Genomic DNA, 13,710 nt, shown 5'->3' on the forward strand with positions numbered 1-13,710 from the left:
AGAAAGAAAGAAAGAAAGAAAGAAAGAAAGAAAGAAAGAAAGAAAGAGAAAGAAAGAAATATCTCAATAACACACAGATTAAATTATAAAATGAATTATAAAACATTTTAATCAGAAAATAATGAAAACACAATATGCCAAAGTTTTAATGATGCATCGAAAGCAGTTTTTAGGAGACAATATATGGCCTAACATATTAATATCAAAAATAATTAAAATCAATAAGCTAAGTATATAGCTCATGTATAAAAAATTAATACTATAAATCCAAAGAAAATTAAAAAATAAATAGAAGCACAAAATTAATGAAAAGGAGGACAAACATATAGAGAAAAATAAAGTGTGTTCTTTGAAAAGAACAACTGAAAAAGTACTGTGAGATTATAAGGACCAATGAAAAAGAGAATAAATAAATATTCAAATACAAGATTTTTAAAACATACATTACAGCAAGTGCTTCAGACATGAAAAGAAAAGAATGTTATGAACAACTTTAACCATAAATTTGAAAACACGGATGAAAAGGGAAAATTCCTAGAAAAATATAACTTGAAAGAAACAAATTCAAAAAGAAATACTGTAGAAAGCCTAAACAGTTTTATAATCATTAAATAAAGTGAGTATATAGTTCACAATTTTCCCACAAAGATGACTTCAAACTCAAATGGCTTTCTCAGCAAGTTTTACCAAAAATCTATGGAACAAACTCAATTCTTACCCAAACCTTGTCAGAGACTAGAAAAGAGAAAGCTTTATGAAGGTAATATAGGAAGATACCTTAATGATTATAGGGTAGGGAAAACATCTCAAGTGAGAAGATAAGCATTATTTTCAAAGAAAAATACTGACAAATATGACCACATGAAAATTAAGTATTTTGTTCATCAATGGGGGCCCTTGGATGGCTTAATTGGTTAAGTGGCCAGCTCTTGGTTACAGTTCAGATCATGGTCTCAGGGTCCTGGGATTGAGCCCTGCGTTGGGATCCACACTCAGCAGGGAGTCTGATCATTCTTTCTCTCTCTCCCTCTTCCCCTCCGCCTGGCTCGCACACTCCCTCCCTCTCAAATAAATAAACCTTAAAAAAAAAAAAGAATTTTGTTCATCAATGGATACAACAAAGAGAGTGGAAAAATACAAGCAACTGACTTTGTTTTGTTTTATTTGTTTTCCAGTACTTAAAACTGATAAAGGACTAGTATCATAAATATATAAAGAATTCCTACAAATCAAAATGGAAAACAAAAAGATGCCTCCCCAAATAGATGAAATGCTTAAACATATAAAAGAGGAAATTCAGAGAGTCAATAAATAAATGAAAAGTGTCCAAACTTTTCTGTGTGGAAATGCAATTTAAGATCACACCGAGATACCATGTTTCATTATTTCTTCATTAGGCAAATCTTAAAATGTCTGGCAAAATCAAATGCTGGCAAGGATAGAGCACAATGGGAACTCTTATACAATGTTACAATGTATGTCCATTGGTTTAACCACTTTGGATAAAAATTGGAGTCACCTAACAAAATTAAAAGTATGCATATCCTTTTACTCAGCAATTTCACTCCAGGTGTATTTCCTAGAGTAACATGCACATGTGATCTAAAATATATGGAGTGTTCATGAAGGAATTGCGCATAACAGCCAAAAAATTAAAAAAACAAACTAAATGTCCAATAGTAGTTGAATGGAAAAAAAATACATTGTGGTATATTTATACAATGGAATACTATGCAGAACTAATAATTTTTCCTCCAGATACTTCCCCAAACATGGATGAATTTCATAAACCTAAGATTCAGCAAATGAAGCAAGAATCAAAAAAATGCACATATTTTGGGGCGCCTGGGTGGCTCAGTCAGTTAAGTGGCCAACTTGATCTCACTCAGGTTTTGATCTCAGGGTTGTGAGTTCACAAAGTATGCATGTATTATTATTCCATTTATAAAAATATCAAAAAGAGAGAAGATTAAGTTATATTGTTTATACATGTATACAGAAAGAGCAAATCTATAAAGGAAAATAAGACAATGTTTGTAACAAAAGTTTAAAAGTAGCTGTGATCGGGGGGGCACATGGGGTCCTTCTTGGGTACTAAATGTGTTCTATTTTGTGACATGGAAGGAATTTCATATGAGTGGACTTCATAAATATTTGTTATATTGTACATTTATATTTTCTACATTTTCCTATGTATATTCCTCACAATTTTTTAAATATTAAAGATGGAGATGTATGGAAAATTATCTGCATGTTCACAAGATGATTTTTTTCTTAAGATACAAGACACCTGTTGATCAATAATCTACTGAACACTTATCTTTGTAATACTGTACATCTGCGAATTATCATATGAGTTCACCGAGCATTTACCAAGTAATTTTTAAATTGAAGCAAATTTCGGGGAAAGGGCGCAGGGTTTGAAACATGGCGGACGACGTGGATCAGAAACAAACTACCAACACTGTAGAAGAGCCCCTGGATCTCATCAGGCTCAGCCTGGATGAGCGAATTTATGTGAAAATGAGAAATGACAGAGAGCTTCGAGGCAGATTACATGCTTACGATCAGCATTTAAATATGATATTGGGAGATGTGGAAGAAACTGTGACTACTATAGAAATTGATGAGGAAACATACGAAGAGATATATAAATCAACAAAACGGAATATTCCAATGCTTTTTGTCCGGGGAGATGGTGTTGTACTAGTTGCCCCTCCATTAAGAGTTGGCTGAAACAAAGAATTTATCATGTATGGAATATAGGAGCTTTTGTATGATTGCCTCTTTAAATGTAGAAGACATTCAAAAGAGAAACCTGTGTAAATTTTGATATTAAGAAATGACCAAGGATTCTTCCACTCCTGAAACGAGTTGATCTGCGGATAACTAAAAAATTCTTAAGCTAAAGGGCATTTTAATTTTTTTCCAACCCTTTCAATAAATGTGATCACCAAGATGCAGAAAAAAATAAAATAAAAAATAAATTGAAGCAAATTTCTCATCTGTCTTCCACTAAACTTAATTACTTCTACAGGTGCTTTACTAAACTTACCACAGTTTCTAAGAAATTGAAATTCCCTGAAACATCTGGAAGTTAAAAATTTTTAATTAACAGTAACATTTTCATCATTTTTCAGAGTCTTGTCTGTAATCCTTTCTTTCTTGACAATCCAAGAATAAGTCTAGTAGTTTCTCTTTGAGGATTTTTTAAAATCTGTCCCCTATAATATTTGCACTTGGTAAGAATGAAGTTTCTTGAGATAAGTAGTCACCACAGCTGATCTCCATGTGTTGTTTCCAATGCCTTTTAATCAAGATAACTGAGTTAGAAGCTTGCTCTTATATGACAATATTATTTTCAATGGTTTTTAGGACGTTCTTACCTTTGCACTTTCTCACACTAACAGATTTTCACTGGAGTTTTCCACTAATTCTCCTTCCTCTGGCTGAGCAGACCTTGCAATTTCCAGGAAGCAAAAGTACTTAGGTTCATAAAAATAAAGTGGCAAGCTATGCTCACGTTTATTTTCATTTGCTTTGGACATCCTACTAGCTAACTGGTAATAAGAAGAATTTCTCTCATATCACCACTTTTAATTCAATTTGATCACACTGAAGGTTAGTAATTTCTCTGTATTTTAACCACAGGTTAATTACCTCCTGATAAATTACAAAACATTTTCTTTTAGGGAGATTCAGTAACTATCAGAAGAATTTAATATCTAGGTCAGTCATTTAATTTATTATCCTGATGACTACTTAAATATGAAAAAAACAAATAAAAATCATTTTTACACTTTAAATTGGCTTCCACTCAATCTGGTTTTATCTTATCAACCAATCAATCAAATACTTTAAGAGTTATGGCTGAAACAAACAAATATAACTATTTGAAAGATTTTAATGATCAAATCAAAAAATGATTCCGAATGAAGATTCAAATCATTCAGAGTATTTTTCCTACAAAGTAATTTAGTTCAGTCTCTGGGAAAAAGAAAAAGTGATTTAGTCCTAAAGGTTCTTTGGTTTTTAATACATTCTTGTCTTAGATGATGTGCTTGTGTTTTAAGCTTTATTTATTATAAGTGCTTAGTAACCCAAGCCACAAAATTGCGAAGACCTTATTCTTTTCCTTTCCCAGTTTCTCTTTCCTCTCTTAGTGGTGCCAGCAACAAAAGGACATGTAATTTTATCCTTTCTAATTGCTAATACTTTACCTTGTAGACTCTGGAACAACAAATTCTATAATTGCTGTGATTTTTCACCATTCTGTTTCTTTTTGTGCTATGAAGTGGCTAGTACGTGCTTCCAAATCATATTTTTAAATAAAACTCCTTTAAGTGGACAGAGGTTAAAGAAATACCCAAGCCAAAATGTTTTGGACTTTGGTTTTTTAAACAGAATATAGTTTTGCAGCTCCAGGAATGGGTCACTTCAAACTTTCCAGGTTTTCCTTTCCTAGTCTTTGTATTAAAAACAAATCCTTTTGTCTTTTGAAAACTATTTTTCATTATTACTTGGTGTAAATTTAAAAGAAGTTAACTAACAATTTCATTTAACATATCCTGAGTGTATGCAGACATCCTTCAGATTAACAATGGAATAATATAGGAAAAAAAAAAAAGATCAACTGGAAATTACCATGGGGTGGGGGGAGGAAGCAGAAATCATGGACTCCTGTTATTCAATGAGTTCTACAATTCAACCTGCAACTTAAAATTTGGATTTCTCTACTGCTTTTTGCTATACAGTGGATCCATGCATTTTCTTTTGTCCACATTCTTGGGAAAACAAAGAAAGTTTTTTCTAATTCATCAGAGCTGTCCTCCTTGACTTCCCAGAGTCCATGATGGATAGAGAATGAAACTGTCCTACTAGAAATGATTACCTTTCCCAGCATTGACTAAATTCCAAAAAATCTGCATGACTCTGCAACAAATGACAGCTCCCATACAATAGTGAATTAAGAAGATCCAATTCCAAATTTCACCTACAAAAAATTTTCCTCATATAAACAATAAGGTCTTTTTGCTACTTCAGACTCTCTCCTTGGACATAGTATAGTTTATCTGTTCTAATTAAAATTTGACATCATGTCTTTTTTTTTTAAAGATAAAGATTTTATTTATTTATTTATTTAAGAGAGAGAGCCAGAAAGAGAGAGCATGAGCAGTGGGGAGGGGCAACGGGAGAGGGAGAAGCACACTTCCTGCTGAGCAGGGAGCCCTATGTGGGGCTCAATCCCAGAACTCTGAATCATGACCTGAGCTGAAGGCAGACGCTTGACTGAGAACCCAGGCACCCCCTGTGACATCATGTCTTGAACACACCATACTATATGGTTTGACCAGCACAGAGTAGAACAAGTCTGTCATCATGCTTGCTGTGCATATAGTACTTCTATCATAAATCTTTCTCACACATGTTTCTCTTAAGCCAGGTGTAATTCATCTTAAGTATGCACAGCAAGATTGGGGTCCTAAATTACTCCTATTAACTACAAGTTTGACAGTATAGAATGCCAGCCAATTAATTCTGAACATTGATTTCATCATCTGGTATACTATATCATCCTGCTATTTCAAATCATCTACCATTTAATTGAGGCCACAGTTGAAAGTATTGAACAGACAGGGTAAAGGGTAACATAGGTTAATTTTAGTCAGTAACCTTTGCACATGGTTCCCCAAGTTACAATTCACCTACTTCTACTACTTGCCAGCTCAAATTTCTCCATCTAGTACTTTGAGAGTCTTTCAAATGCTTTATTGAAATTAGGGAGTACTATGGCCATACCATACCCCTAGCCCACAGTCCAAAAAAGGGAATGAGTCCAAAACTGGTAATGCTTTTTTCATAAATCCAGTGATTACCACTTATTTTTGGAACTCCTACAGCCAATCTTTTAATAATCTGCTCTGGAATCTTTCTCAAGAACAGAAAGAAGTTTGCAGAATTTACTTTCTTGTGAATTTCAAAAAAGTTCTCATTTTCAGACCTCGATAAGCTTCTTCATCACACTTTGTAGATTGTCAAGCAGAAGTTCAACAATACCAAATACACACTCTCAGTGTTCTATTCTGTAATTTTTCCCAAACTAGGAGACTGAGGTGCACTAAATCATCCTGTATTTCAGAGCAAACTGGGAAAAAAGAGAGAAGTACTGTATTTACTCAAATGCTTGAATGTAGCTAAAATGAGTTTGCTTAGGGGAGGTGAAAAAGTAAAAACAATTTTCATTTTAAAACTGCAGTAACACATACTTCCTTTTATGAAGCTCATTTCTTCTCCTCTTACCTAAACAAAACCTGCTTTGAGTCAAGATCTGATATAATCAGATATTTTAGTGTGACTTTAAGTCAATATGTTCTCTTTCAAAGGGAGTATTTGTGTTTTAATCCCCACTTCTCTTATCTTTAAGTGTGGAATTTAAATCTAGGTTCTTTATTAAGGAAATTTCAAGAGAACAGATGGGGGGAATTCGGGTAAGATTGGAGGGGGAGAAGGGCTCCTAGTTATCCCTGAGATCACACCACTTGAGTGTTACCTCTTCCTTGCACTTTTAACTGAAAACCACCTGGACCAAAAACAAAACAAAACAAAACAAAAAGCCCCACCAATAATTCAAGAAAGATAGTATATCCGCCCTAAGCGTCATATGAGTTCTGACACTTGTGTATCTGAAATATGAGTTTGAAAATATAAGCCTGAGTTTATCTTCAGAAACATGGATCTTAAATTTCTGTCAATAATTCAGCACTTGCTGCTAAAACATTGCAAGACAGACCCTGGAGAGGACAGTTGAAAATCACTCCAAGTTCAGCTCAGAGAACACTGCAGAGGCTGAGCTTTGGTCCTTGTACCCTCTCCTTCTGACAGTGGTTACTCTCAACAGTGCCAGTGTGGAAGCTTAACAAAAAATTTCGGGCACAATTTTAACATTTAATTCATATCTAGTGATAAACGTTATTATCACCAGAATCCCAATTAAAGTGGACTTTTAGTCTTTTAAATAACCATCCATGTAGCATACCTTCTAGAACTTCTATGTTTAATAGCCTGTGTTTAAACTTCTGTGTTTAATAGCCTGCAATGATTTTTCCTAAATCAATCCTTATACATATTTTTATATGAAAACATTTTGTTCTAATGTCATCTCACTGATAAAACGTTATCACATGATATATTTTATTAACTCCTAGTTCAATGCCATTTGTGTTTTAGGTCAGATATTAATGGGGGGTGGGGAGGAGAACCTTACCCAGGAGAATTACTCAATGCCCTAAGCAATGAGATATTCTGAGAGAGAATCATAAAAAAAGAAAAGATAAGGTTGAATAGGAATGATTTGGCATGGATCCAAAATTCACTTCTCATATTTTGGGATTGCATTTGCAATTCCAGGAATTTAGCTTATTGTAAATCTTTTTCCTTTGTTCCAACAGATATTTCTGAAATTGGAAATGCCTCTGAGAAATGACATCGAAAATTAATGATATCTCAATACACCCTTGGCAAGTAAGGAAACAGATTTGAATAATAATCACCTATTCCAATTGTGAATTTAATGTAAATATTCTGATGCAATTTCTTTCATGTTAAAAATAAAGAATAGTCAAGTTGACTTAATCTATTGGAAAGTTGCCTTAATCTATTAGAACATATAGTAAGAGATATGTGGGTAGAGTCACAAACTTCTAAATCTGCCACTATCTTTGTATTTGAAGATAAACTAATAAAATAGAAAATTGTTATATCAGATAGCTATGTAACACAATATGAATAAGAAAAAAAGTTTTTGCTTTTGGTTTTTGCTATGACAGCTTCAAAGTAAACACAAGAACAACATTTGAAAGGTTTTTCTAACTGGGCTCAGTTTAGACTTGATAACCTAGTTTCTTAGTAAAATATAACATATCTAGTCCAACTATTCTCTTAATGACATATCTTCATTTGAGACATATCTTTAAGAAAAATATTTGATGAAAAATTACAGTAGGGATGGGTAGAAACTATTTTGGGATGGGGTAGAAGAACTACTTTACATTATAGCCTTGTCTGTACATTTTTTAAAATAAAATAATTCTGGGAGATATAAATAATTATTTCCATTTTATAGATAAGAAAATTAAAGCTCAGACATGCTAAATAGCCTGCCCAATATTGCTCAACCAGCATTCAGATCAATTATGCTCATTCCAAAATCCATGTACTTTCTGCTATGCCAAATAAATGTCTAATAATAAGGAAAAGATTAAGATAAATCACAAATTACCAACTTACATAGCACTAAAATTATAGATATGAAATTTAACAGCATGGGAAATATTTATGACAATTGTTCCATGAACAAGAATTCCAAATTGTAGCCAGTCTGTAATTACTATTATGTAAAAATGAAAAAAAAATTGATAAAGTGGTGATAGGATTATGAAGAATTCTAAATACAGTTCTTACCATTGTGGTAAAAATATAAATATCTATACACAGAGAGGAAGAATGCCAGTTTCTTCTTTGGATATGGTCAAAATGAATGATTTGGGGTAGATTTTTAAGTTGAGAATGCAGCTTTTAAAAATGGCTTTAAACGTGTTATGTTGTTTAATCCTCACAAATATACAAAGTGGGATCATTATTATCATATTTCATGTTAAGGAAAATGAAGAAGATATAGATTAAATAACTTGCCTAAAATTACCCAGCTAATTAATGATGGAGGCAGATATTGAACTCACAGCTCATTTTTTAGCCACAGCACCTATGCTGCTAATATTTACAAAAGATGAAATACACCCACAATGCTTATTTTATGGAAATGAAAGCTGGATGTTGATAAATTACATAACAGTGACAATACGACAGCTAATATTAAACCTAGGAAGTAACACAGAGGAACTCAAAGGGATAGGTAAAAAATCAAGTGTTGGGGATAATTCCAAAAGGGTCACTAATACTGATATGATATCATAAAAGTAAACCACATCAAAGAATAGAGGCCAACTTAGATATATTTTGTAGAAGTTAACAAAAATAAACTTGAAATATATTGAGATTGATATTTAAAGAAACAATTGAACAGTTATGGTTGCCAAGGAGAAAACGTGAGAAGAGAATGACAATCCCACATACAGGAACAAATGAAAAAGATGGTCCAAATATCATCAATACAATACTAGCAAACTGAAGTCAATAACACATTAAAAGTATCATATACAATGATCAAGTAGGATTTATCTCTGGGATGCAATCATGGTTCAACATAATATGATATACCATATTAACAGAATGAAGAACTAAAATCACATGATCATATCTCAATAGATGCAGAAAAAGCATTTGACAAAATTTAACATAATTTCATATAAAAACACTCAACAAATGGTATAAAAGCAATATACATCAACATAATAAAAGCCATATATGACAAGACCATAACCAACATCATACTCCGCAGTGAAAAGCTGAAAGCTTTTCCTCTAAGATCAGGAACAAGACTAGAATGCCCATTCCAGCCATGTATATTCAACATAGTATTGGAAGGCCTAGACAGAGCAATTGAGCAAGAAAAAGAAACAAAATCTAAATCAGAAAGGAAGAATTAACATTACTGGTTCCCAGATGACATAAGCTTATACACAACAAACCCTAAAGTCTCTAAAAAAAAAAAAAAAAGCTGTGAAAACCAATAAATAAATTCAGTAAAGTAGCAGGATGCAAAATCCACAAAAATCCATTGCATTTCTATACACTAATAATGACCTATCTGTAAAGGAAAATTTTTTTAAAAGCCCATTTACAATAGCATTAAAAAGAATAAAATACTTAAGAATAATAAAATAAATAAATCTCAGAGATGAAAAGCACAGCACAGGGTATACAGAAAAATAAAATATTTAGGAATAAACTTTACTCAGGAAGTGAAAGACTTGTACACTGAAAACTACAATACATTGGTAAAATTAATTAAAGATCATATATATAAATGAAAGACATCGTGTGTTTGTGAATGGGAAGACTTAAGATTGTTAAAGAATTTCCGTATGCTATTCAGTAGCAGAGAGTCCTGTAGTAGAGGTTAGGAACTCTTTTCGTCACGCTTTGCCATCATCTATGTAACCTCAGGCAATGACTACTTTCTCCTTGGTTTTCTTTTTTATTATTATTTTTATGTTATGTTAATCACCATACATTACATCATTAGTTTTTGATGCAGTGATCCATGATTCATTGTTTGTGCATAACACCCAGTGCTCCATGCAGTACGTGCCCTCTTTAATACCCATCACCAGGCTAACCCATCTCCCACCCCCCTCCCCTCTAGAACCATCAGTTTGTTTCTCAGAGTCCATCGTCTCTCATGGTTCGTCTCCCTGGTTTTCTGATGTGCAGCAGAAGGAAAGCCTCTAAGTTCAGCCTATGAGTCTAGCGATTTCTGAGCTGTATTATAATTCTATCACTTGAGCATAGTGACTGATGAAATGTGTGAAAAGAGGAGATGATCTGTAATAGTAGTCCAAACAAAATAACTACTTATTGCATACAAATAGTTATTAAAGTTTATGTAATTATTTACCATTTTTTTCTCATTTAAGGCAGAATGTTTTAATAGACTCAACTTCAACTGTACATCTCAAAACTCACGGATGGAAGAGGCTTCAAAGGCAGGCAGAGAAGTCTTGAATGTCTTGCCGGGACCCTTGCAAAGGGATTTACTTAATCTCTTTGAGCCTCAGTTTCCTCATCTGTGGACTAGTATTATCTATGTAGGATTATGATGAGGATTAATGAAATAAACAGTGTAAATTAGCCCAGTGACTGCCACACCACAGTGGGGTTAATGAGTAAAGCAAATCAGCTTTATCAGTTAAGTAGCAATCCATGCAGATGTAAAGACTTAGAGAAATAAACCAGGCAAACATCCATTTTCCTGGCTTTATGCAGGCAGCCTACAAATTTGAAGTACGCCAAAAAAAAAAAAAAAAAACAAAACCAAGGGAGAGGTGGTTGACAAAAACATGAAGAAATCAACGCAAGAGAATGCAGATAAATGTGGGAGAAAAGAGCTAAGCTAAGAGGAAAAGTATTTTGAATCTGAGTCAAGTATGTGACCGATAAAGCTGTGACCCTTCCCAGTCAGGGCAGATGGTGGTCCCGGAGTTTAGATGTGATCTCAAGAACATACTGACCTAGATTCTGGTTTTAGTGCATCTATACATAAAGGCAATGGCAATTTTAAAAGATAAGACTTTAGCTTCAACAGGGAAAGTGTTGCAAATAGTTAGTTGGTTTTAAATAAGAAATTTGTCCACATACTCTGTTTCCTATTAAGAGCAGACAGCAAAGACAGGGACAAGCCCCAGGCTTCCTATACACATCCCAGACTGACAGCTCTATAGGGTCATCAGGGGCATCACAAGCTCTAAAGACTCACTTTGTTATTTAGAGACTCCAGTTGAGTATTTAGGAACCAATGACAAGCTCTACATGGGAAATGCTTCGTGTGAAGAAAAGGACTGGTGTAAATATTCACAGCTCAATTAATATAAACTGTACTTTCCCATTTTTCTGCTTTTTTTCCTGCTCTTCTCTGCCTGAAGAACTCTGATTTTCATAATTCATACAGTTTTCAACCATCAGGTCCAACTGCTGTACAATATGATGATTCAACAATTCTATACACTGGCATCATCTTCGTGAAGATTTTCTTTTCTCCAAAATCATAATCCAAGTGATTATTTTCTACCTGAGGAGCCTCCTATCCCATTAAGTACATGTTCCTTATAACATATATTTTGTTTTATATCATGCAGTTAGTTTTTGGCCTTCCTTTTCCTCATCAAGTTGTAAACTCCTCCAAGATATAGAATTTGATTTATTATTCTTTAATCATCACCATTGCCAAGTGCTCATTTCCCATGTTGGAGACAATATTTGTTGAGTGAATGCAATGTTACAATTTATTAACAATGCCCTGTAGTTTTAGGAGCACCTGGGTGGCTCAGTCAGTTAAATGGCCGAGTCTTGACTTCAGGTCCCTGATCTCAGGGTCCTGGAATCGAGCCACACATTAGGCTCCACACTCAGCCAGGAGTCTGTTTGAGGGTTCTCTCTCCCTCTCCTTCTGCCCCTACTCCTGCTCTAAATACATACATACATAAATCTTTAAAATAAACAATGTTCTATAGTTTCAGATGTTAGAGTGTGACAAAAATCTACGAGCAGACCTTGTTCCTATTGTATTTCTGGAACACCCCCAGGAACCAGCAGCCACTCCAAGACCACAAAAGCTACCAGACCAGTAGATCCTGAGTCCTCAAAGTAAAGTTAGTTTCACAAACCCCTTTCCAGCCTCATGAGCCTATTTTCTTCCTTCTGAGACAGTTGTTTTCTCACCTGATCAGTTTTTTTTTAATTTTAACTTCAGTATAGTTAACATAGTGTTAGTTTCAGCTGTACAATATGATGATTCAACAATTCTATACATCATTCAGTGCCCTCTTTAATTCCCATCACCTATTTCACCCATCCCCCACCCACCCCTCCCCTCTGGTAACCATCAATTTGTTCTGTAGAGTTAAGAGTGTATTTCTTGGTTTGCATCTCTCTCTTTTTTTCCCCTTGGTCATTTGTTTCTTAAATTTCACACAGGAGTGAAATCACATGGTATTTGTCTTTCTCTGACTAACTTTGCTTAGCATTATGCCTTCTAGTTCCATCCATGTTGTTGCAAATGGCAAGATTTCATTCTTTTTGGGGCTAAATAATATTCCATTGCATATATACACCACATCTTCTTTATCCATTCATCAATTGATGGACACGTTGGCTGTTTCCATAATTTGACTATTGTAAATAATGCTGCTATAAACATAGGGGTGCATGTATTCCTTAGAATTAGTGTTTTTCTATTTGGGGGATAAATACCCAGTAGTGCCATTTCTAGATCATAGGGTAGGTCTACTTTTAACTTTCTGAGGAACCTCCATACTGTTTTCCACAATGGCTGCACCAATTTGTATTCCTATCAACAGTGCATGAGGGTTCCTTTTTCTCCACATCCTCGTCAATACTTGTTGTCTCTTGTATTTTTTATTTTAGCCATTCCGACAGGTGTAAGGTCATGTCTCATTGTAGTTTTGATTTGTATTTCCCAGATGATGGGTGTTGATGAGCATCTTTTCATGTGTCTGTTGGCCATCTGTATGTATTCTTTGGAGAAATGTTTGTTCATGTCTTTTTCTCATTTTTAATTGGATTATTTGTTCTTTGGATGTTGAGTTGTATAACTTTTCTAGTATTTTGGATACTAACTCTTTATCAGATATGTCATTTGCAAATATCTTCTCCCATTCATTAGGTTGTCTTTAAGTTTTGTTGGTTGTTTCCTCAGCTGTGCAGAAGCTTTTTATTTTGATGTAGTCCCAATAATTTATTTTTGTTTTTATTTCCCTTGCATTAGGAGACATATCTAGAAAAATGTTGCTATGGCCGATGTCTGAGAAATTGCAACCTGTGCATTGTTTTAAGATTTTTATGGTTTCAGGCCTCACATGTAGGTCTTTAATCCATGTTGAATTTATTTTTGTGTATGGTATAAGAAAGCAGTCCATTTCATTCTTTTGAATGGAGCTGACCAGTTTTCCCAAAACCATTTGATGAAGAGACTTTTTTCCACTGGATATTCTTTTCTGCTTCGTCGAAGGTTAA

The 13,710-nt window shown here is 34.0% G+C and overlaps 1 protein-coding gene across 1 annotated transcript; it reads left to right on the top strand.

Annotated features, from left to right (window-relative positions):
• The first annotated feature begins 2,408 nt into the window (after positions 1–2,408).
• LOC116645248 (U6 snRNA-associated Sm-like protein LSm3) lies at positions 2,409–2,815 on the top strand. Its single transcript, XM_032425319.1, has one exon. It carries the CDS (start codon positions 2,428–2,430, stop codon positions 2,734–2,736), a length of 309 nt encoding a protein of 102 aa, XP_032281210.1. The 5' UTR covers positions 2,409–2,427; the 3' UTR covers positions 2,737–2,815.
• Positions 2,816–13,710: the final 10,895 nt, after the last annotated feature.

Source organism: Phoca vitulina, unplaced genomic scaffold (genome assembly GCF_004348235.1).
Source record: "Phoca vitulina isolate PV1807 unplaced genomic scaffold, GSC_HSeal_1.0 scaffold32, whole genome shotgun sequence".
NCBI lineage: Eukaryota > Metazoa > Chordata > Mammalia > Carnivora > Phocidae > Phoca > Phoca vitulina.

Excerpts from the sequence above, each read along its gene's own strand:
- LOC116645248 (XM_032425319.1), top strand. The coding sequence starts at position 2,428 with ATGGCGGACGACGTGGATCAGAAACAAACTACCAACACTGTAGAAGAG.